Source organism: Cyprinus carpio, chromosome A15, assembly GCF_018340385.1.
Source record: "Cyprinus carpio isolate SPL01 chromosome A15, ASM1834038v1, whole genome shotgun sequence".
Classification (NCBI taxonomy): Eukaryota; Metazoa; Chordata; class Actinopteri; order Cypriniformes; family Cyprinidae; genus Cyprinus; species Cyprinus carpio.
The window spans coordinates 16073403-16097301 of record NC_056586.1 but is presented as its reverse complement, the minus strand read 5'-3'; the positions used below and the strand labels follow the sequence as shown (position 1 = coordinate 16097301).

The window sequence follows — 23899 nt, the reverse complement described above, 5'->3', positions numbered from 1 at the left end:
CTGTTCTTGTAATGTTTTTCCTTTTGAATGAAATGGGATACATTGGTTTGAATACATGGGCAATAGCTAATAGTCATGTGGGAAATTGCAGAGAAGGTTCAGATGAAGTGGCGAAGGCCTTTCGAAATGGTTTACATTTTTCCCCCCATTTCTGGAAATGTCCAGATGTCCTTATTGGGATTATTAGTAATATAAAATGTATTAAAACACCTTTTGAAAAAAATTGCATTTTGATCACAGCCAAATCATGGTACAGTGCACTTTAATGTTTATCGATACTCACCATCTGTTTGAATAGTGACTGAACCATAGGTCGACCTGCAGGTTGCATTTTCATTATTAGTTGGCGTGCAAAACCGCAGAATGACACCCATGTGAGCAGATACCATGCTTTGTGTGTCTGCTTTCCCATTGGCTGCTCTGATCTCATGTTTTATTAATGAACGATGGGCGTGGTATGTGTAGGTGTATTGCGGAAAACATGGATCCGACGTTTATATTTTTTTTAGCGTTCTGCTCAGGAATTTTAACCAACATAGAAGAAACGTGGTGGCACACGTATTACTGACCTTGTGTCCGTTTGTGTTCTATCGTAATTCTTCGAATATCGGCGAGTATTAAAGCACCGCCGTCTCCGTGTTTTGAAAGACCAGCGTGTGGGGGGCGGGGCATGCGCGTGGGGGGCGGGGCATCAGTGCAGAGGGCGGAGTCTAATGGCCCGAGGTGTTGACTGAATAACCCGCGCCATCTTGTTGTGACTCCTCTGTGCTTGGAAGAGTGACTTCAAGGGGGATCCAGTCACGTCTTTCCTTCCCTTTTATTTATTTATTTTTTTATATAGGCGAGAAGATTGGATCCCGGGCAGACGCGTTTGAATCTATCTATTTAGCATTTTTAATTAATTTCCCCCATCGTTTTTGGACCATAAAAAGAAACAGAGATGAGTATCGAGACGCTTTTGGAGGCGGCGAAGTTTTTGGAATTGCAAGCCCTGCAACAACAGAAAGCACGTGGTAAGAAAGGGGAAATATGGGGACGTGAGCCTTTATGACAGGCAGAGGGTCACATTAATGAATCACTGGTGTTCTCTAATGTAGTATCCGGTTGATATGAGACATTGTTGCACGGGATGTCACATGTTACGTGAGAGCAGGAATCAGTGTAGTGTGTGACGTGAAGTATTGTCATGTTATAATTCACCGATAATAAACTGCAGTATAGTATGCTTACGTTTACTTTGTAGTTTCATGGATAGTGACAGCCATGTATTAAAATGCAGATACTGTATGTTTATCAGCTTTGACTGTTGGGATAGTTCGTGATTGAATACTTCATTGCAGTGGCGATGTAGGAAAACATACCTGCTTGCTTGCTTTTAAGGGCGGTGGCTTACAAGTACGTGCGCGAGTGCCAGTTCAGTTGCGCTTTACATAATGACCCTAAGTATCACATTACGCGGCTCTTTTTTACATCCTTTTTATAGACGTGAATGGATATAATGTTGTATTGAGTGTTTTTTTTAGCGCAATAGTGCACGGTTTAGTTATTTCACACTGTTGTTTTCTCTCCCGCGCTCGCTGCGTGCGTCCACTGGCGCTTTCGGAAGCGCCTCGGTGACGTGTCTGTCATGGCCACGCCCTCATGTGAGATCCGCGTGGACAGAACCCGCCCCTTCCCTCCATGTGCGCGCCAGGCGCTGCTCTGTGTAAGGCGGGGGTTTACAACCAGAGGGAAAGTAGGACATTAACCCCCTGCTTGCTTTTCCAAAATGTACTGCAGTTATATAACACACTCTTGCACTTTTGGCTCATCGTGTTGCTCTAACAAAAATACTAGAAGACTGACATTCTCAGGGATAATTTACATGACAAGCTTGTTGACCATGCAATCAGTGGACCAATAAATCAGCTGAGATATTCATATGTCAATTAATAAACTATTTATGAGGATAAATAGAATTAACTATTTGAAATATATACATATATGTATGTATTAATTTGCAAATTGTATACTTGATTTCCTATTTCTCATTGATATATCATGATTTTTTTTTTTTACTAACATGTATTTTACTTCAGTCTAAGCTTGTGACAGAAATCCTCTCGGTCAGTTTCACTTCTGTATATTTCACCACGGCTGACTGTAATTCTACTCGGCATGTGACTCGGTAAAAGCGTTCAGCCAGCGGTTTGCAATGCTGAGCTGTAAATTGCATTTTACACTGGTGGACCGTCATTTCCTGTGTGCAGTTACACCGTTGCCCTCTATAGCCGGTAAATAAGTACACCAAATACTTTAGACAGACAGGTGTTGTCCAGGCAAATTATGTGAGGAAAAATCGGAGGGCTTCTCTTCTCTCGTCTGACACAATCAGAAGTGTTTAAAGAAAAGTGAAACCTTGATATGTGTTTATGCATGTGGGAGGTGTCTTTTCCTCTTACAGATATCAGTAATGTCATTACTCAGCTGTTAACACAGCTCCAGTGTCAGGAAAGAGAGTATTTAAAGGGACTGAGCAGTCACATTTCATTTGAAAGGCTTACTGCTTCATGTGCATTGTGCTTCCTTGTATATTCTGGTAATTGGTTGTTTGGTTCTACAGGAACCCCCCTCCCCCCACCTCTTTTCAGCAGGAGGAAGCGTGCACTGTTCAAATAGCATAGTGGTGACTGGTGGGGGTGGACTGCAGCGCTGTGATAGGCTCAGATTTAGGTTGGAGCACTTTCAACCACCCCCTTCGCTGACACACACGATAAGAATGCCTTAATGTCTTAAAAGTCTCATTATCCTCTGAGTGCACATGATTTGATGCTGTCCGGCTTTTCACCCTAATGAGATTCATGGCCTTCCAGACACACACACACACACACACATACACACACACCCTTGTGAATTCTTGTGACCTCTTTACTACCCCGGGCATTAAGAGGATTTTTTTTTTTTTTTAACTGGTAGCATTACGTTTTGCAATGAATAATTTTTTGAGTGTCATTAATTGGATGATATGAAGCAGGGTTTTCTTCAGTGTTATGTTGGTGACCAATTCAGGTTGTTATACATATCATTAGATGTGTGTTTAAAATAGTTGGAATAGTGAAAGCAGGAATGTAAAGGACTTACTGAAAGCTTTTGGAATTACTTGACTTGGATTAACCATAAAACCGTTGTTCAGGAAAATTCTCCACAACAGTTAGCTAATATCTAATATCTTTAGATAAAATTTAGATAAAATGGCTTAAAGATGTCTAAAGGTGAAGTGTAATTTCTGTCACTATGAACTGAAAAAAAATAGTTTGTATTCATCAAAGAATCCTGAAAAAAAATTATTATTGCTTCTACAAAAATATTCAACATTGATAATTATAAGTGCTTTTTGAGCAGCAAATCAACATATTAGAATGATTCCTGAAGGATCATGTGACACTGTAGACTAGAGTAATGATGCTGAAAATTCAGCTTTGCCATCACAAAATAATTTTTGGTTAAAATAGAAAACCGTTATTTTAAATTGTATTAATATTTCACAATATTACTATTTTGACAGCCTTTGTGAGCATAAGACACTTATTTAAGAAACATTAAAAATAAATGAATTAAAATCGGTTGGTTATTTATTTATTTTTCAATTTCTAAAATTCAGATAAAAAGATTGCTCTGGTACTAACACAAACCCAAGCAAACACAGTAGTGTTGAATATGCCACACAATTGACATTTTTCAGGAAAATCAACCTACAAGTGGGTTACTTTTAGTTGCCTTGGTTTGCACATTAAACTGGGGATAAGCATTTACCTAAAAAATGTGATTGAATGTTTTTCAGCCTGAATTCAGTCTGTGACCGATCCTTTCACCTTAAATAGATGTAGCTTCCTTAACTGCTTTACTATTGAACAGCAGTGGAAGTCCTTTAGTCCATTACGCAGTTCTGTTTCTCCTCTCTGATTGAAAAAGTAGTTTGTGTGTCTCTCCAGTGTCCCTACTATTTCTTAAACAGTGTCAAGTTGGGTTCAACAGCATGTATTATTGATGCTGAGGTTTTGGCAAGGGTCCAGGAGGCCGTCCTGTGGTGTTTTGGAGCAGCCCTGCTTGAAAAAGGGAGTGTGCTAAGAGGGGGACGAGCATCAAATTTCCATTTAGGCCAGAGAAACTTTAGCCTGAAGCCTGTACACCATGTGCTCTAACAGTGTGATCTCTATCCTCCACTGTTAACTAGTAACACTCATTTGTCTGTATGCACACAAAAGCTTCTTTATTAGAGTTCACTCTGAGCTAGATATAATCTCAGGCTGGTTTATATGATTTTATGGCTGCCCCATCTTCATCATTTGCCCCAGTTTAGATGAGATGTCATCACGTCATAGGTTGAAGGTCAAAGGTTACCTGCAGTGTCCCACATATAGTTCAGTCTTCTACATTTCCTTGAACACTGTTCACTGGTTCACACACTGAGAGAGACTGCACACAAAGAGGACATCCATTTTGATTATTTTTGTATCTTTTATTCTTGCTTTGGATGTTAACAAAAAATTTATAAACTGATATATATAAAAAATTTGACCGCCATATTTTATTACCATGTTGGTTATTGGCTTATTTTATATATATATATATAAAATACCATACTATATATAACTAAAACTGTTTAACACTGTCAAAAATGATTTTTGGTCATTTAAAAAAAATATAAGAAAAATATTGGATGTAAAGAAAACTTTTAATTTAATAACACTATTAAATGTAATCTTTAGCAAATCTCTGAATGAGTATCCATTTTTTTTGGTCATTTAAAAAAAATATAAGAAAAATTTTAATATTTATTATGTAAATTTCAATATGAGCCATTGATTAACCAGTAGGTTCTGAATATGGACAAGTAGTGAAAATTTCTCTATATTTCTTTCAACAGAAGAGAATGAACTTCAGGAAAGGCGGCGTCGTGAGCAGGAGACGGAGAAGCGGAGAGCAGAAGTGAACTCTCATACTCAGCTCGTTCGAATTAACCATGTGACCTGGGTGGAGGAGTCTGGACCTGAGCACCGCCACATACCTGCCCCGGCCCAGCCTCCTCCCCCACCCCCCACCATGCCCATCACGGTCATCCCCATTCCGGTGGTGTCCTCCACTCCTGCCGCCCTGCCCCCTCCCCCCACCACAGCTCTCAGCCCGTCAGCAGCACCCCGCCTTACGCCACCCAGAAAAGACACCCATTCACTGCCAAACCAGCAGGCACTGCACCAGTGCCCCCTCATCTCGTCTCAGTTGAAGGCAGAGCCCACGTCACTGTCTCAATCCAATGGCACCAAACCAGCCCAGCAGCTCCAGACCTACCCAGGCTCCATCGTCACAGCTTCCCAGCATGCACTTCTCCCTCAGCCTGGACCTCCTTCAGCCCAACCCAGCCCTGCGGCCAGAGGCAGCCCGCCCGATGACCACCGTAATTTGGACGGCAAGAAGAGACCTGGAGGGTGAGTCAGGATGTGAAGCTGTTATTTATCACCATGTTAACCATTGTTTAAGACTGAATCATGTGAAAACTTTTATAGTTGGTTTTACAGCTGAGTTTGTATTATGCTTGAGAGCTAACTATTAAAGACCATATGAACTGTGTTTACAGGGCAGGAACGAGAGAAGTGCACAATAAGCTTGAAAAAAATAGGTAAGGTCATGCTTGTTTGCTCCTGGTTTACCACTTAAGTGCCTTTCATATTATGTTTTTCCACATACAAATATCGTTCTAAAGGATTTTAACATTTCTTTGAAAGAAGTCTCTTATGCTCCCAAAGGCTGCATTTATTTTATCAAAAATACATTCATAACAGTTATACTTTTAAATATTACTACAAATTCAACTACCTGTTTTCTAGCTGTTGAATATCTAAATTATATATATGTATATTATATAAATTAAATTTATTTGAAACAAATACGTGTTTACTTGTTACATATGTGAACTATATATATATATTGACATATTTAACAATCAAACATGGATGTATAGTACTTTATTATTATGTCTCATAAGTCTATTGTGAAATATAAATGTTTATATAAATCTAATTATAAATGAGTGCTGATACCACATAAACCCTTAATATAATTTTTAATAAACTGTCTCCTTTTCTCAGACGTGCTCACTTAAAGGAGTGTTTTGAGACCCTGAAGAAAACCATCCCTCATGTTGACGAAAAGAAGACCTCCAATCTGAGCGTTCTAAGAAGTGCTTTGAGATACATTCAGGTATGATCAACACTACCTGCGCTGATAGATCTACTATCATTTACATGTTCACTGTCTGCTGTACATCTGTATCTCAGCCCTTGTCATCAGGCTTTGACTTGAGCTGTATATTTGCACATGTAAACTATGCAAGAGCAGGAGGGAACACCACACGCTGAGGGAGTCTTAAGTTTGTTAGTTACAGTTCTTTAATCTGAAGATTGATAAAATGAAAATGAGATATTTCCAGTGTTGCTTTGATTGATCTAAAGGCGTGAGATTAAACAGCACTAATCGAGTTTATTTGCAGAGGGAAAATGCACAGTTGCTCTCCTGCAGTGTGGGCAGAGCACCTTCTCTTAACCATCGGTAAACTGAGATCATAAGCCACGCTCTGATTAAACCAGCGCCTCGTTCACACATGCACACACATATGCACGCCTACAGCCAGACCCTTTAGGAGAAGAAGTAGAAATCCAATCACATCAAAGGATTTGATTTAGCCGAGGCACAAGACGTGCAGGAAACTAGGGCAGTGTGGAAACAGTGCTTTCTGGTGGAAAAAGTCAGTCTTTGAACCAGTTTGTTTACATTTACTCTAAGGGCGAACTATTTCACTAAAATTAATACATTTAAATGATTATGAATGAAATAAAATTACTTAATTGATAATTTAATGGTAATGGTTTGGAGGGCGTTTAATGAATCACTGATTATTTTTGGAACCAGTTTATAGTCCATTTACTGACATCTACGTTTATTAAAATGAATCAGACTTCCTTCATTTGAGAGGACATGTAGGAGTGTGTTTCAAGTATTTTAAAGGCTCGCTGTTACCGTGTGACAAAAACAGAAATGTAGCATTTTGTTACACCACTAGTTGTGCGATGAAGTATCATTTTGCAATAGTGCCTCAACTAGAATTTTTTTTTTTAAGTTAGTAGCGTGGCTAGTTATAGTTAATCACTCTGGATGTTATTATTAATGTCTTTGAATGTTTTTCTTGAAGGAAGTGTGATAACGACCCAAGCAGTCACAAGGAGGATCACTAGTGAAGCTGGGGTCCAAAGGGTTATTTATTTAAGCAGGTGTGCAAAATATGCAAATAAATAGGTATAAGAGCTTAAAACAAAGATTGTAATAAAAACAGTACCAACTCCCCTCTACAACATTGAGGCTGGAGTTTCCTTTGCTTCGCAGCACAACAATCATGTCCAAGCTCTCTATCTGTTCACCCCCAACTTCTAGTGGCGGCCATCTTAAATACACCTTTTTTCCCGCTCTTCCCAAATTGGAACATACCATTTTATAAATAAAAATCTCTTTCCTTTCAACTCTCATTATATGCATGATTTAGAGACAGGTTTAAGTAAATACATAAATACAATTAAAAAGAGAACGAATAAACCAACACATTTGCACTAACATTACCAGTGAAACTCGTGATGGCAGATATTTTCAAAGTCTCTCCATCACAGGAAGCTTGTCTACATTTTATTGAATGTTCATAGAAAAGCTAGTCAGTCAGTGATTTGAGTTGTTTCCCAGTCAATATCTGTCCTAATGTTACTAATGTTAACTAATGTTTACAAAAGGAACCTTATTATAAAGTGTTGCCACTAAAGCTATTAAAATGGTAATTGAAATAAAATAAAATATGAATATTAGATGAAAAAATCTAAATTAAAAAAAAGTAAACAAAATTTGTTGACTTGGCTAGCAAAATTGCTAAAACTAAAATATAAACAAATAATGGAAAATCTAAAAATTAAAGCTAATTCAAATGATTCAGGAAATATTAAAATAGTATAGTAACAATACTAATATATACACTATTACACAAATTCTTTTACACACTAATACTAATCCTAAAAAGCACACTAATATACTGTGAATAGAATATAATAATTTTTTAAGAATCTGAATATTTAGAGAATTTTTATTTTCTTTGAATATTTTGAGGACTTTGCTTTTCGTGGACAGTCCTTGTGGTTTTGACCCACGCTTCATATTGCTTGCAAATGTTGATTTGAAATGCACAAACGTGCTATTAAACTGCAGATCTGGATTCATTTTTCATGCTATACTAGCCTCATTTCATGTCCCATAAAACCAGACTTTACATGTTGTGAATGAATTATGATGACTGTTGCTTTAAATGTTATCCTATGAGTCTCAGGAGTTTCCCAGTTCTGTCTATTAGCTCAGAGCTGCTCCTCCATTTCTCCCTCCCTCTGTGCTTATTCTCCTCCTTCCCCCACTCTCGCGTTCATGTTCCCTGCCACGGCCACATGAGTAGCGAGCACATGGCTAGACAGAGGCGTGTGACGTCACCCCTGGTTACAGCCCCCTCCAGCTGCTGTTCCTGCCGCAGCACGGCACACTCGTCGAGCTCGATCTTAGTTTAGCCACATCCCTGAAACCACCGCATTAGGTGCATAAGCTTGCAGGACCTGTTTTGCTTAGCAAGTTGCAGTGCATTGTGTTCCAGTGACTATTGTGTTGTGTAATCCAGATAATAGTATTGAGATTTTTTTGTTGTTGATGGTTTGTAGTGGATTGTGAAATCTACAAGGTCTGTTTTTTTGTCCTTGGCACAATGTGAAATCTTTGTTGTGGTTGCATAGAGTAAATATCAGTGCACTGAATTACATCCACTGGATTTATGTCGCAATCAGTTCTTGTGTCTCAGTAGGATTGTGATTGATGAGTAAAACCAGAATGAATCCTGTGAGATTCAACTGATTCATTTCCTGTCTTTGAGTAGCAGTGTGTGTCGGCACAAAGGCCTATTTGGGTCAGTTGGTCATCTATATCATGCTCTTCAAACACTAGTGGCTTTTCCTTGTGCGATTGGATCACATGATTCCTATGCATGCTAAAAGACCCATTTGTCTTGTACAAACCACTGCAATTTCAATGTAGTTGATTCAACAAGTATTATTTGGTAAATGTCAACCTCATCCTGATTGACAGACATTTCTACATGTCTAATTTTGGTCTGTCCAATTGAGTCGCACCATCTGTAGACCATTAGTTTTAAATGGAAAATTCTGTTATCGTCTGTCCATCCTCATGTTACTCAGAACTGTTAGAGATTTTTCCATGCTGAAACACAAAGGGAGTTTTTAGCAAAATGACAAAAGTTGCTCTCTTACAACACAAATGGCTGCCTGGTTCAGTGCAATTATAAAATGCTAATTCCGACCTAATGTATATATTTGGCTTAAATTTGAACTCCCTAGTCCTCCTCCTGGCTAATACGTTTTTTATACACTTCCATTTAAAAGTTTGGGTTTGGTAACATTTTATAATGTTTTTGAAAGAAGTCTCTTATAGTGTGGCTGCAGCTTGGCTCTCTTTCTCTCCCTTCTTTGTTCAGAACTGAGTCTGTAAACACAGGACACCCCTTCCCCATTTAACACTGCATGTGACATTGTCAAGTTCATTTTTGGCTCATACAAATCTATCATAAGCATGCACACTTGTATATACATAAATATGATGACACACATTTCACTGCTGGTTATATATGCTCTATATAATCATGTATGTGACAAATAAAAATCTTGAACATGCACACATTTACATGTGCACAGTCATGGGGGGTGGGGCTTAAGTGAGTAACTGATGATAGCAAACCGATGGTGGAGGGTGGGGGTCATGCGCCAACAAACGCTAATCAAAGCTGCTGTCAGCTCATCCCTCGAGTCGACCCTTAGTTTGAGAGCTGCTGTTCCCACAGATGTTCTTCTCTGACCTGATTCTACCTCCATATCCTCCAGAATATGACCACAACAATGATTAACATTCATCTCCTCCTGAAACACCATCCAGATGTTGTTATTACTGTGCAGAAGATGATAACATCTCATATTTAGTCAGGAGCAGGGTTATTATTTTTAACTAAAACTGAAACCATAAAATCCATTTTCATTACTTAAAACAAATATTCACTGAAATAAGATTAAAAAAAAAAAAGTAAACTTATTTTATTTCAGCTAGTTTCCATTTCTCATTTTGTTTTAGTTTAAGTTCAACCACTAAAATAACTAAAAGCTAAATAAACTAAAAGCTACAATTCTACAAAAACACAACTAAATTAATACATTTAAAATCGAATCTAAAATCTCATTTGAAATATTAGCAGAAACTAAAAAATGACACGCGTTTTAGCTGTTCTGGGCGGAAGCAGGAGGGAGTGAAGGGGCCCCAGTCCGTGGATCAGGAGTTCAGTGGGTTGCGGTGTTTGTGGAGCAGGCCAGTGTGTGTGTGTGTGTGTGTGTGTGTGTGTGGGTGTGACTAAGAGAGGCAGGCATGCACACCTGTGGGCTGGAGCTGCTCCTGGTGCAGCATACAGACCAGAGAGCTGTCAACATGCCTCATCAGCGGTGGGAGGTGGTGTCAATGAGGGCCTAGTGGAGACAGCCAGCAAGGAATGCGCCGGACCCCCAGAGGAAGGAGGGCGCGCTAGTAAAAAAAGACCAGGGACAGCTCTTGTGTAACTGTCTTTCACAGTTGAAAATATAATTTTACGAAACACTTGCACTGAGATTCAGGTTTAGATTTGTGTGATGATAGAAATGTGTGCAGATATATGCAGCCTGTGAGCATAAGAGACTTCTTTCAAAAACATACTACAATAGTGTATATTAAAGGGGTCATGAACTGCCTTTTTTTATTAGTTTATACTGTTCTCTGAGGTCTACTTATAATGTTATCAGAACTTTGACATCAGAAAACATAATTTAGAAGTAACAGGCTATTTTCTGTCCCGTCTTGACCTCCTCATTGGAATGCTCCGTTTGAATAGGTGTGGCTGAAAAAGAAGACAGCAGAAGGTAGTATTGGTCAGTAATGTTATAAAATAAAGAGAAGCCTAAGTAAAGGATCGACTGAGGTCACACATTTTCCTGAAGATTGTATTCTACTGTCGTGAGTTTCATTCTGTTAGTGTTGTTACGTAAAGCTTGTGTCCGGCACACCAGACCTATATATGGAGCTGCTGAGAGGTGCTCAATCAAACAGGCTTTATACTGCTGCCCAGTGCAGACAACACATGCTCACACTGTCACACTCTGCTGCCTGCTCACTGTATCTGTTACCATGGCAACTGTGACGGTTCAGGCTGTTGCCTTGACAGCAGTAGAGTACTCCACCATCTAATTTGCTCAGACAAAGACACTGACACCTCTGAGAGGCAAAAGGGCACTCTGAGCTTCGGAAAGGATGAGGCGTGTATCAGTTGGCCCAGTGACCTGTCGTTATACACAAGAGCGCAGCAGAACAGAGACCTAATCGACCCTGAGCCGAGCTTCAAGTCCTCCTTTATCTTCTATTTTGCGATGTACACACATCAAATGACTGGCCTGGATCTTTTTTCCACGCTATTGTTATTTCTTCAGGGCCAAGCTCGTCCAGTGCACGTGGTGTAGGAAAAGAATGAGCTGTGTGATATGTCCATCTGTGACCACTGTCATTGCTCATTGTTGAGGTTAAATGTCAGTAGTGAGTTTCTTTAAGTATATTATATTTTATGTTCATTTATTTTGTTGATTCATATCAAAAGTAATTTGAATGTGTTCTTTATTTGGCCTTTAAGTTTTCTAAAGAGCAAATCATTTGACTAGCTTCATAATCATTTCTACTCTTTATACTCTTTATTCTAAATTGATTTCTATGAATCAATTCAAACTGTCTCTTTCAGTGACTTAACTCAGTGGTTCATTTGCATCATCACTAAAATGTTCACAGAGATTTATTTTAAACCCAAGCTTTTAGAGTTCAGGCTTTAAAAGAATCATATTTGTAATATGTTATTATTGTTGATTTTATTATTAAAATATGTATAATTGTATTTGTAAAAATATATATAAAATATATTTTAAATGCATTATTATTATTATTATTATTATTTGTATTATTGTTTTTGTTAAAATGGGCATGATTTAGTTATTATATTATTAACATTTACATTTAAAAATTTGTATTTTATATTTTATATTTGTAAAATGTGAATAATTTAACATGCTATATATAATTTTAAAGTAAAAATATTTAATACAACTTTAAAGTTCTTTCTATTCCTCTATTAGACATATTACTGATTGCCGTGGGTTTTATTATTATTATTATTATTATTACTAATATATGTGTGTGTGTGTGTGTGTGTGCGTGTATATGTTGACATTAATATATAAAATGTATTTTTGTTATAATAATGATTTATTATTATTATAACTTTGTGTAAAATTGTTGTTTTGTTACTAATTGTATTACCATATTATTGTATTATTATTATTCGCATTGTGGTTGCATCACCACCTCGGTTGTGAATTATTCTCTAATAGTTCAACGGCTCATCGTCAATTATTCCTGTCTTAAACTTAATTTTACAATATATATCTCTGTGCATCATGGTTTTTAGTTAAGTGGAGTTCCCCTTCTTTGTGCACGGACTCTTTAATCTCTCTCTATCCATCCTCTTAAAGGCCTTAGCTGCTGCTGTGTCCTCGATGCCTGTTTGTTTCTCATGCGTCAGCTGACAGTGCAGGGAAACTGGGTCACTTCTGCCCAGCCCAGCGTCTGCAGTGTCTTGCCCTCTGTTCCTCCATTCTCACTCTATCTGTGTCTGGAGTTTCGTGTTTCTCTGATCTACAGTTTACCTCATGTTTGTGAAGCTGGATCAGTATCTGTGTGTTTTTGTGGATATGTAGAGATCTAGTCTTGTTTGGCACGCTTACACTACCCAGATGTCCACATGTGATTGGCCAGGCTTCTGTGTCATGGGCTCCTCCCACTGATGTTACTCCACGTGTGCACTCGTGCACAGCAAGTGAATGCCTTCCCAGAAGTGGGAGGTGCTGTCATCCACGTGTTTGTGTGAGTAAGAGAGAGTGGCAGTGGCAGGGTAAAAACAGACAGTGGGGGAGGTGTGTGCTGGGCCGAGGCATTAAGGAAGAAGCAGAAAATTGCATTTACGCCAGAAGCATGTGACATTTTTTACTTGCAAGTCGAAATTCCTGAATGTCTTCCTTATAAGAAATGACATTAATATAAACGGCCTTGACTGTGTTCTGTCAAGATGTGAGTAAGAGATATTTTTGATCATTGTCACAAAATAAATCCGGACAAGATGACCAGTAATTTTTTATATAGAGAGAGGAATAAAATGACATGAGTAATCAGATTTTATATATTATAAATTATATATTTAATACAATTACATTGGATTACATTGTGATGATTATTTTATATATAAAGCAACATATAAATTATACATGCAAATACATGTATATGACAAATTCTATATACACATATACACACACACACACACACACACACAGTACATACATAGAGAAATAAATTATATAAATGCATATATAATATATATATTATTAAATTGTTACATTGCATTACATTATAATGATAACTATTTTATATATAAAGAAATAATACATATATAAATTAGTATCTTGTAATGATAGTATGTCTCTTTTTACCCATATCAACATCCTCTAAGTGCATGTGAATGCTGGTCTTGTATTTTTGTACCTGCTTTTTGCTGAACAGCCAAACATTTGATTGTTGCAGCCGTGCCTTTTTGCAGACTGTAGACTTTAAATGCACCCTGCCAGCTCTTAGCCAATGTGGAAAATTTTATTTATTTCTCTGTTCCCCTTATAGACTCTGAAGAGGAAGGAGAAGGACTATGAGCATGAGATGGAGCGTTTGGCGCGGGAGAAGATCGCCTTGCAGCAGAGACTTGCCGAGCTCAAGAATGAGCTGAGTCAGCAATTGGACATGATGGAGATCGACCGCATTCTTCGACAGACTGTCCAGCCAGATGATGACCAGGCCTCTACTTCCACTGCCTCGGGTTAGTCTTGCAGAAGGCCCCGTCTGCAGGTTTCCATGCTAATTGACAGCATGCTTTTCGATAGAGCTTATAAACTCCTTGAAATCACTTGATAAATGAATTTATTTTGTCCTGTGATTTTCTTAGTTTAAGTTTAGTACAAACACTCATTCATTCAACTCAGGAGGAGCTGACTAGACAAGAAAAAAAAAACGCTAAAGATAAGTCATCAATATTTTTCAGCCCACAAGAGATATTTTAAATTGCATACACTACCATTCAAAAGTTTAGGACCAGTAAGTAGTTTTTTTCAATAAAAAAATGTATACTTTTATTCAGCAGCAATTTATAAAATTGATCAAAAGTAACAGTAAAGGTGTTTATGATGTTACAAAAGATTTCCATTTCAAATTAATGCAGCTCTTTTGAACTTTCTACACCTCAAAAAATCCTTTGGGCTGAAATAAATGGCATAGCATTTTGTATGTATCACGGTTTCCACAGAAATATTAAGCAACACAAAGAAGAAATGTTTTTTGAGCAGCAAATCAGCATATTATCATTTAAAAATAATAAGTGAAAGAAAGAAATAAAGGGAAAAAAAAGAAAATAATAATATTCAAATTCAACCATATTATTGTTTTGCTATATTTAGAGGAAAAGGACATTTAAATTAACATTAAAAAAAAAAATCTTACCAAGGCCAAACTTTTAAACAGTACTGTATATATCCTAAAAATTGTAAAAAGTACACTAAATGGCTTCGAAGCTAATGAAAATGGACTAAAAGCCACAAAAGCTCTTACTTTGATCTTGTTTTTAACTTCAAACAATCCAATTAATGGTTTTGTTTTGGCTTTGTATCTACAGAAGGTGAAGACAACATTGATGAAGATATCGAAGACGAGATCTTATCCGCCATGCCCAGCGCCTTACCCAAAGTGCCTGCTGCACTTCAGCCAGACTTAAAGAAGTCCCATCCTGTGTCATCCCTCATAACACAGCACATGCCCATCCCACACAAACTGTCTAAGGCTTTACCCCCCATTCCCTCAGCTCAACTATCCCCTGTCGCTGCCGCAGCCCCGATCACAGCACCCGCTTTGACCTCAACCACAGCACATGCTCCTAACAGCATAGCATCCGCTCCTGCCACCCAGGTGGTGACCCTGCAGACACTACCTCCAGCCCAGACCCATATAGTGACCACGGCCAGCCTGCAGCCTTCCGTCATCGCCCATGCGGGATCGGCGTCACACCCCTCAGTCATCCAAACCGTCAACCGGGTGATCCAGCCGGGTTCCAAGCATGTGGCCCACATCGCCCCTCCCTCCTCGAGCTCGGTGCAGCTGGCCCCCGGACCTCAATCCATAAGCCACATCACTGTCGCACATCTTCCGGCAATATACTCTCAGCCTGTCACAGTCACACAGCCGGCCGTCATGAGCCACATCGCGCAAACGCTCTCTCACGGCCAGATGAATGGCACTTCGGCGACCAGCGCACAAGCCACCGTGGTGGGCAAGCAGACGCCAGTGAGCGCTCAGATGGTTACCCGTCACCCTCAACTGGTGGGCCAGACCGTCCTCAACCCTGTCACCATGGTGACCATGCCCTCCTTCCCAGTCAGCACGCTAAAGCTGGCCTGAAGCGCTGACATACACACCCACAGAGTATTGACACTTATAGACTGGCCCACCTTGTCCGCCCCGTTTGAGACTGCAGCCACATGCAGCATTGCACTCAAACAAACTATAAAGCTAAAGGACACAGTACATTCCAAATGAAAAGAAAGCATATAAAGACTCAAAAAGAAATTTATTGAATGTCTAATACTATATAATGATATATAATAAAAGAGATGTTTTATCTTAATGTGTGGGAAAAGGCAAAGTCTAGAGTGCTTGTGTGCTGCTCTAGTGTATTTAAGGCTCTAGTGAAGTGTATTATGATGAAACTGTGGTGCGATCCCAGCCTAGATTGACTCTCAGCCAGCCTAATATGTGTGACTACTAGTTTAAATGACTTTGTGAACAGGCAGCCCCCATAATACCTCACACTAAGTCCTCAACTAACAGGACACCTCATGTGAAGACTCTTCTCAGCTCCGCTAGACCAGGTTTAATGTACTGTGTTGTGACTGTCGTAATTCCTGAACTAGTTCTTGAAGTCCCTACAGTCCTTAAAGAGATAGTTTATGTCATTACAACCTGTATGACTTTCTTTCTTCTGCAAAACACGAACATGAAGAACTGTTTTTGTCAGTACAATAGAAGTCAGTGGGGGTCAAAACAACACAGACCCTGGACAAAAACACTTCAAAATAGATTTATTTTTGTGTTCTGCAGAATAAAGAAAGTCATAAAAGTTTGGAACAACTTAATGAGTAAATAATGACAGAATTGTCTCTTTTTTTGTTGTTGTTGAACTGTCGATTTAAAATCAATTTTACAGGTCAGTTTGGCGTTACCACTATAGTTGATGCAAGAGCGTCATCATTACACTGGAGAAATGATTTTCTTAACATTTATAAATTCTTAAAGCAAGATACATTCAATTAAGAAGGAAGATGAATTAAGATATTAAAAATTAAGTGAGTTTATGCTTTAAACAAAACAAAAAAATCTGTAGGAGTAAGAAAAATAATCTTTTCCATTTTAATGAAGTTGATTGTTCTTTCCCTACTGAAGCATAAACTCAATAAATTTTGATATTTTTATTCAGAAAACAAGACTTAATATCTCAAGTCATTTTGTTTTGCAAGTGTATAAGTGTCTGTTGATTTAAAAATGTTAGGTTTTACTGGAAATCAAGACAGAAATACGGAGTAAGAAAATCATTTTTGCAGTGTACAATAGTGAATCATGTAGTTGACATACATTTAGACACCAGGAGCGTATGTGAGATGTTTCCATAAGAAATACAGAGTTTTTGCAGAGTTTACATGATTTATCCGTAGTGCTCTAGCTGGTATAGACACTATTGTTGTGTGACTGTCACATGAGTCATTGGGAATCTGACAGCAGTGCCTTTTAACGTCAATCTGGAGTCCTGTTCAATGCTGCCCCCTATTGTTCTCCTGCTGCAACTGCACTCTATAAGTTATTCACTAACAAAGCCACCTACTTACATCCAGCTCAGAGGTGTATGAATTCAGCTCCACTGAGGAGAACCATCTTAAACAGCCATTAGTTTGCAACAGCGCAAACTTTGTTCTGGATGTCATTGTGAATGTATTCCAACACATTCAATGCCTTCATCTTGCCACTGGTGATAAATGTTGGTTATTATATGTGCAGGAAATAACTGCATGGTTATTTCTTCAAGTAGCAGAGTGTTAAATTTACATGCATCTGTGTGTGTGTCAAGTGAATGTGTTTCTCAGAGGCTTTGTGCTAGTGTTTTTGTGACCAATAATGTTGCAGTTGAAAGGTGGATGGATGTCACCTTGTGTTCCTTAAATGAACATATTTTAGGCTTCAGGAAAGTTGTAAGAGTCAGAGAGATGCTGAAGGATTCATGGACTGGAGAAAGTCTGTATTGAGCCGCACTGACCGCTACAAATTTCTGCAGGTAAAGCACAGCCTGTATGTACAAAGAGATTTGATTTAAAACTAACACTGTGATCCCTGTCGGTTGTTCCAGCAAGAGCAAGCCATGTTTACCAATCACATAGTGTTATGTTGCGCAAGAGTCCCTGCATTTGTTTTGCTTTTGTAAGCATTTGAGAGAGAACACATTGAACTTTTTTTATTTTGGTTGTCAGGTTTTACCTTTGTGTATTCGCACTCTGTAGCATGTACACATTCTTAGACTAATTGATGTGGCTGTTTTTGCATGTAGATGGATGTTTCTTGTCTCAGTGCTAATTTATATATATAAAATGTGTGTGTTATTTTCAATTTCTGGGACCATGTACAGTTATATATATGTTGGGGCAACTTTTCAGACCTCTTTCCACACTGATATTATATATATATATATCCGTATATATAGTGTGTTTTCCCTATGGAGAAAGTTCAAGTTGTATATAGCCTGTAAATTTGGGGCTGCATATAGATCTAACTGTCCATTATGTTATAAGAGAAGCAAAAATGAATTAAAAATGTTCAATAAAAAATACTTCTTGATATATTTACCTATTGTTTAGTAGTCATTTTTGGACACTTGACAGTCAAATAGAGAACTTAGTTTACCCAAAAATTAAACTCTTGTCATTTACTTGCACTCATGTTGTTTTAAAACTATGATTTTTTTTTTTCTGCAGAACACAAAAGATATTTTGAAGAATGCTGGGAATCAAACAACATGCCTTTTGAATTCCATTGTATGGACAAAGAATAAATAAATAATCTTTTGTGTTTCAGAAGAACCAAATGGTTTGGAGAGAATGAGTAAATGATGACAAATTTAAATTTTTGTGTGAACTATCTCTTTAAATTCATAAGTGGCCTGTACAATATTTCTTAAACCTTTAACAGAATCTTTAGCAAACCACTTAAAGTTGGCAGTTTGAGTAAAGCCATATAGTTAACATGAAAAAGAAAACTGATTATTTTTGTTCAGTAGTCGACAAATCAACCCAACCATTGATGTTTCTGTATAAAAATGAGGTTTTAGCTCCCACCCTGATCAAACTCGCCTGAACCAACTAAACAAAAATTGCAAGCTGGTGTGTTGAACTGAACACTAATGAACTAAATGTAAAAATGAGGTGAGGGGGAATAATGACCTATTGCTTGTTCTGATAATGTGCATTAGTACATTGGACTGTCGAGTTATACACACAATAAATCGATGAAAATAGCCTATATGGTGCTTACAGTTATAAATCATTTAAAAAATATATATGCACTTCTTATTTGTAACATTTAATTGCTGTATGTTGTGGTGGCTGCTTTGTACTTCTTCAGACTTTTTTTCTGATTCTTCAAATCAGATTAAAGTGACAACCACTGGGCCATAAATATCAGTTTGTTTGCCAATGCAGGTGCATCTCAATGAATTAGAATGTCATGGAAAAGTTCATTTATTTCAGTAATTCATCTCAAATTGTGAAACTCGTGTATTAAATGAATTCAATGCACACAGACTTCTGAAAAGTATGTTCATGTACTCGACATGTACTCAATATGTGTTAGGGGCTCCTTTTGCTTTAATTACTGCCTCAATTCGGCGTGGCATGGAGGTGATCAGTTTGTGGCACTGCTGAGGTGGTATGGAAGCCCAGGTTTCTTTGACAGTGGGCTTCAGCTTATCTGCGTTTTTTGGTCTGTTGTTTCTCATTTACCTCTTGACAATACCCCATAGATTCTCTATGGGGTTCAGGTCTGGTGAGTTTGCTGGCCAGTCAAGCACACCAACACCATGGTCATTTAACCAACTTTTGGTGGTTTTGGCAGTGTGGACAGGTGCCAAATCCTGCTGGAAAATGAAATCAGCATCTTCAAAAAACTGGTCAGCAGAAGGAAGCATGAAGTGCTCCAAAATTTCTTGGTAAACGGGTGCAGTGATTTTGGTTTTCAAAAAAACACAATGGACCAGCACCAGCAGATGACATTGCACCCCAAATCATCACAGAGTGTGGAAACTTGGACTTCAAGCAACTTGGGCTATGAGCTTCTCCACCCTTCCTCCAGACTCTAGGACCTTGGTTTCCAAATGAAATACAAAACTTGCTCTCATCTGAAAAGAGGACTTTGGACCACTGGGCAACAGTCCAGTTCTTCTTCTCCTTAGCCCAGGTAAGATGCCTCAGGAGTGGCTTAACAAGAGGAATACTACAACTGTAACCAAATTCCTTGACATGTCTGTGTGTGGTGACTCTTAATGCCTTGACCCCAGTATCAGTCCAAATGTGAGCCAAAATCATCACAATTAAAAAAACCAAAGACTTAAACTACTTCAGTCTGTGTGCATTGCATTTATTTAATACATGAGTTTCACAATTTGAGTTGAATTACTGAAATAAATGAACTTTTCCATGACATTCTAATTTATTGAGATGCACCTGTATATCACTGTTGTCAAACAAACTGATATTTATTATTCAGTTATCTGATGTCATGAGATAAGAACATTTATGTCATATACTCTTAACAATTACTTCCTTGAAACACAAATACAGTTTATTAATTTGATGTATCAACATAAACCACTATTAAAATATAATAACAAAAAACTAAGTTCTGTTCTGTTTTAACAGATTTAACAAAACTACATTTTAACACTGTTTATAACAACACATGAAGTCTGCCTTTCATTCACTTGGCTCTTGATTTGGTCTTGCTCTGCTTGTGCACAGGTTATCTCATCCACACAGCCTTGAGTGCTGTCCTTATCAAACTCAGCGGCGTGATTGTCCCACCCTTCCTCATCAGATGCCGGGGCAAGAGCTGGGTTCAGGGTAGGGACGGTGTTAAACATGATGAAACCAACGAGGATCACCACCAATGACACAATATACAGTCCTGAGAACTGAAAAAGAACAAATAAGTGGACTGAAATACCTAAATTAAATAGTCAATTTAAATATAAAAACAGTTAGAGTTAAATGAAGTGTGTAGTGCATTCAGTATATAAATGAATTACTAAGATGTTTTTGTTTTTTTGGGGGAGGAAGGTCAAAGAGTAAGCAGAGGACATGGTAATCAAAAACCTTCACACATTAAGAAAATATAAAACTCCATGTCACAATGACCCAGAACATCTGAGATAAGATACTACTGCGACTTGTGCTAAAAATTGCACACTTATGCTTTTTATTTTATTTTATAATTTATTTTTCATTTATAGACATTACCGTTCAAATGTGTGAGGCCAGTAAAATCTTTTGTTTTTGAAAAGAAATTAATACTTTCATGCAGCAATCATCCATTGATTGAAAGTTACAGTAAAGACATTAATAATGTTAAAAAAAGAGAGAGAAAGATTTCTATTTCAAATAAATCTGTTCTTTGGAAGATTCTATTCATTAAAGAATCCTAAACAAAATTTGGTTTCCACAAAAAAAGTGTTTTAACATATATAATCATAAGAAATGTTTCTTGCAAATCACCAAATTACATAAAAAATTTAGTATTATAGATAATAATATTTATAACTAATGAAGTATTTTACTCACAGCATATTGGAACAAAAAGAGCCCACAAAACAGGCTGAAGAGGTCTCCAGTGAGTAAGGAAAGATTGACCGCTGTGGCACTGCTCATCTTTATCACCACAGGCATGAAGCTATAGAAGCCGTACATGCAGAGCGCATATCCAACCAGGATAAGAGCTAAGAAGAGAGGCCAAAAATCAAGCGTCAGATGACATCATTGACTTAACTGAAAAGGTTTTTATTCTGCATTGCTGTACTTTACCAATTTCCCATGTCCACTGAATTTTAGACACTTCATTATGTTCAAGAATCGCTCTGTAGGTGACAAAATAAAACAGTGCAGATGATGTGGAACTGACTTTCAGCAACCGGTCTACTGTTTTTTGTGATTCGTGAACAAATCTTACAGTTGTATTGCACTGATGATTGACCCGAAGAGGCCGACCATGCCCAAAAACTCCACCCTGCTCAGATTCTTCACTGTGTATTCCTGGCACACATTAGAGATGGCATACAGAGTGGCACTGACTAGAACCAGACCGTCACCGAGGAGAATGTCACTTGCTGTCGAGACAGGAATGAATAATGTTAACATTTTCACTTAGGTTTTCTGTTCAATAGTATTCTGGAGAAGCAGGTTGCTCCTCACAAGATCCCTGGTCCTGGCCAGCGAGGATGTCCGCTCCCACCATGGCTCCCACCCCAGCCAGACAAATACACACTGCTACATAGTGAATGATCCTATAGCGGGTCTTCAGGAAGAACCAGGACAAGATCATCAAAACCGGGATAATAAAGCAGTCCAGCAGCTGAAATGCAGACAATAGGGTCAGTTAGTCAAACAACAACTTGCATTGAGAATTTAAATCAGATTCTTCTTTTGTCAATTATTACAAGAGACACGTTTTCAAATGCAAATCCATAACCTTCGCTTCAGTTCAAAAGTTTGGGGTCAGTAAATTTAAGATCCAAAATCACAGGAATAAATTATATTTTAAAAGCAGTTATTTAAAATTGTAACAATATTTCACAATAAAGGTGTTTTTATTGTATTTTTAATCAAATAAATGCAGCCACTCACTTTTGAGTGGTAGTGTAAGCACTGTTTATATCATCACATCCAGAAAAAGCTGTCACCTGTATGCTGGTTAATGTGGTGTACTGATATGCTTTCACCACTGCGTAATTTGCCTCCACATCTGTCAGTCCTAACAATAGATACTTCCACCATTTTGTCTTTAATATTTGTAAAATATTGCCATCACCTACAATAAAAGAAAGGTATCCTTAATATTACATGCCAAAAAAAAAATGGATACCAGTAGCAGATAATTGAAAAACATTAATGATTGGACAAGAATGAAACACATGAGTACCTCGTCTGAAGATCAGTGCAGTGGTGTAAGTGATGCCCAGAAGGATGTAATTAATAAGGCTCTGCAGCATGGGTGTATTCAGATAGTAAACGGACGCCAGATACTGAGATGTTACAGCAGTCCCACAGATCAGTGCTGAGAGGCCTTGTCCCATCAGCAGAGTTTTAAACAGTTGCCTGCAATGAACATCGGCTGGAATAACTGTGCACCAATTGATGAGGGTTTTTATAGTGGTATGCACTATTCATAAAGTGCTAGAGTCCTCTGAATAGAAAATATATTGTGTTTAATGTGTAAATAATAACAGTATACTTTTATACATTTAATGTTAACATTTCTCATTACACATTATGTTAACGGCATAACAATAAGTAAAAGTTTCACTGAAAAATAAAACCTGACAGTGTTGCTATTGTTAACTAAAACTATTAAGAATAGTCAATTTCCTGTTCAGTTATTGAAATAAAGCTGAAATAAAATAATATATAAATATTAGATAAAAACCCGAGGTTAAAAAAATAATAATTAAATGGCACTTAACTGAAATAAGTCTAAATTGAAGTTCTTAAATGACTGAAATAAAATTAGAACAATGTAGATAAAAAAGCATATAACAATTAAAAACCTAACTTAAAAAAAACTTTAAATAAAAGAGTAAAAAATAAAAGCTCATTCAAAATATTAATAAATACTACAATAGTACATAAATAATACTAAAACACTAAACCCTGACGATCACGTTATAGCCTACAGCATTACTTCAGATCCAAAGAGCAAAGGAAAAAGACAACAGATTTTCAGTGTGGTCTGAAACTTACAGAAATCACTGTATGGAAATCTGCATCCACTCACCATGTGAAAATATCCCTCCATTTAGTCAGTCCTTCTCTTATTCTATAGCAGAGAGTCCTGTCCTGCTCCTGAGGCATCTTGCGTCTCGTCTGTGGACTGATTCATGTCTGAGCCTTGAGACAGAATCTCAGTGAGTAATCAATAATTTACAGTTTGGGAAACAAAGTACACAGCAGCAGGGATCTTGAAGTCACAGTGAGCTAATCTTGAACTTTAAGATAGGGTGCCACTGACCCTCCTCCCTCCACATCTCCATCTCAGACTGATGAATGAATGAATGAATGAATGAACTAGGAAACGTCCCCCACTTTCCTAAAATATGATCTAATATTACAGCGTCACGTGAGTTTAAGGTGATTCGCCATTGACCAATATCAAGAAAATAGTTAAACACTACTTTTTAATAAATATGATCCAAAGTGAAAATGATTAGCCAGCATCACGTGGTTCGCGTCGCGCCTCCAGCGCCACAGATGGCGCTAATGAATGATATTTT

General features: G+C 37.8%; 2 protein-coding genes across 2 annotated transcripts; one reads left to right on the top strand and one right to left on the bottom strand.

Moving 5' to 3' along the window:
- Positions 1 to 768: 768 nt before the first annotated feature.
- Positions 769 to 18212, top strand: LOC109067100 (max-binding protein MNT-like). The gene is made up of 6 exons (XM_019084107.2): positions 769 to 1013; positions 4907 to 5465; positions 5615 to 5656; positions 6126 to 6237; positions 13903 to 14095; positions 14945 to 18212. The coding sequence occupies exons 1-6, from the start codon at positions 941 to 943 to the stop codon at positions 15721 to 15723; spliced, it is 1758 nt and encodes a 585-aa protein (XP_018939652.1). The 5' UTR covers positions 769 to 940; the 3' UTR covers positions 15724 to 18212.
- A 1777-nt stretch (positions 18213 to 19989) lies between these two features.
- slc35f2l (info solute carrier family 35 member F2, like) lies at positions 19990 to 23864 on the bottom strand. The gene is made up of 8 exons (XM_042771220.1): positions 23404 to 23864; positions 22552 to 22727; positions 22313 to 22440; positions 21825 to 21984; positions 21583 to 21739; positions 21438 to 21490; positions 21198 to 21352; positions 19990 to 20551 (listed from the first exon to the last, which is right to left on the bottom strand). The coding sequence occupies exons 1-8, from the start codon at positions 23478 to 23480 to the stop codon at positions 20291 to 20293; spliced, it is 1167 nt and encodes a 388-aa protein (XP_042627154.1). The 5' UTR covers positions 23481 to 23864; the 3' UTR covers positions 19990 to 20290.
- Between the last annotated feature and the right edge of the window lie 35 nt (positions 23865 to 23899).

Excerpts from the sequence above, each read along its gene's own strand:
- LOC109067100 (XM_019084107.2), top strand. The coding sequence starts at position 941 with ATGAGTATCGAGACGCTTTTGGAGGCGGCGAAGTTTTTGGAATTGCAA. Across the intron at positions 1,014-4,906 it reads GCAACAACAGAAAGCACGTG|AAGAGAATGAACTTCAGGAA; the intron begins GTAAGAAAGGGG and ends TTCTTTCAACAG. Across the intron at positions 5,657-6,125 it reads AATAAGCTTGAAAAAAATAG|ACGTGCTCACTTAAAGGAGT; the intron begins GTAAGGTCATGC and ends TCCTTTTCTCAG.
- slc35f2l (XM_042771220.1), bottom strand. The coding sequence starts at position 23,480 with ATGCCTCAGGAGCAGGACAGGACTCTCTGCTATAGAATAAGAGAAGGA. Across the intron at positions 22,728-23,403 it reads TGGAGGGATATTTTCACATG|GCAACTGTTTAAAACTCTGC; the intron begins GTGAGTGGATGC and ends TGTTCATTGCAG. Across the intron at positions 21,985-22,312 it reads CCACATTAACCAGCATACAG|CTGCTGGACTGCTTTATTAT; the intron begins GTGACAGCTTTT and ends TCTGCATTTCAG.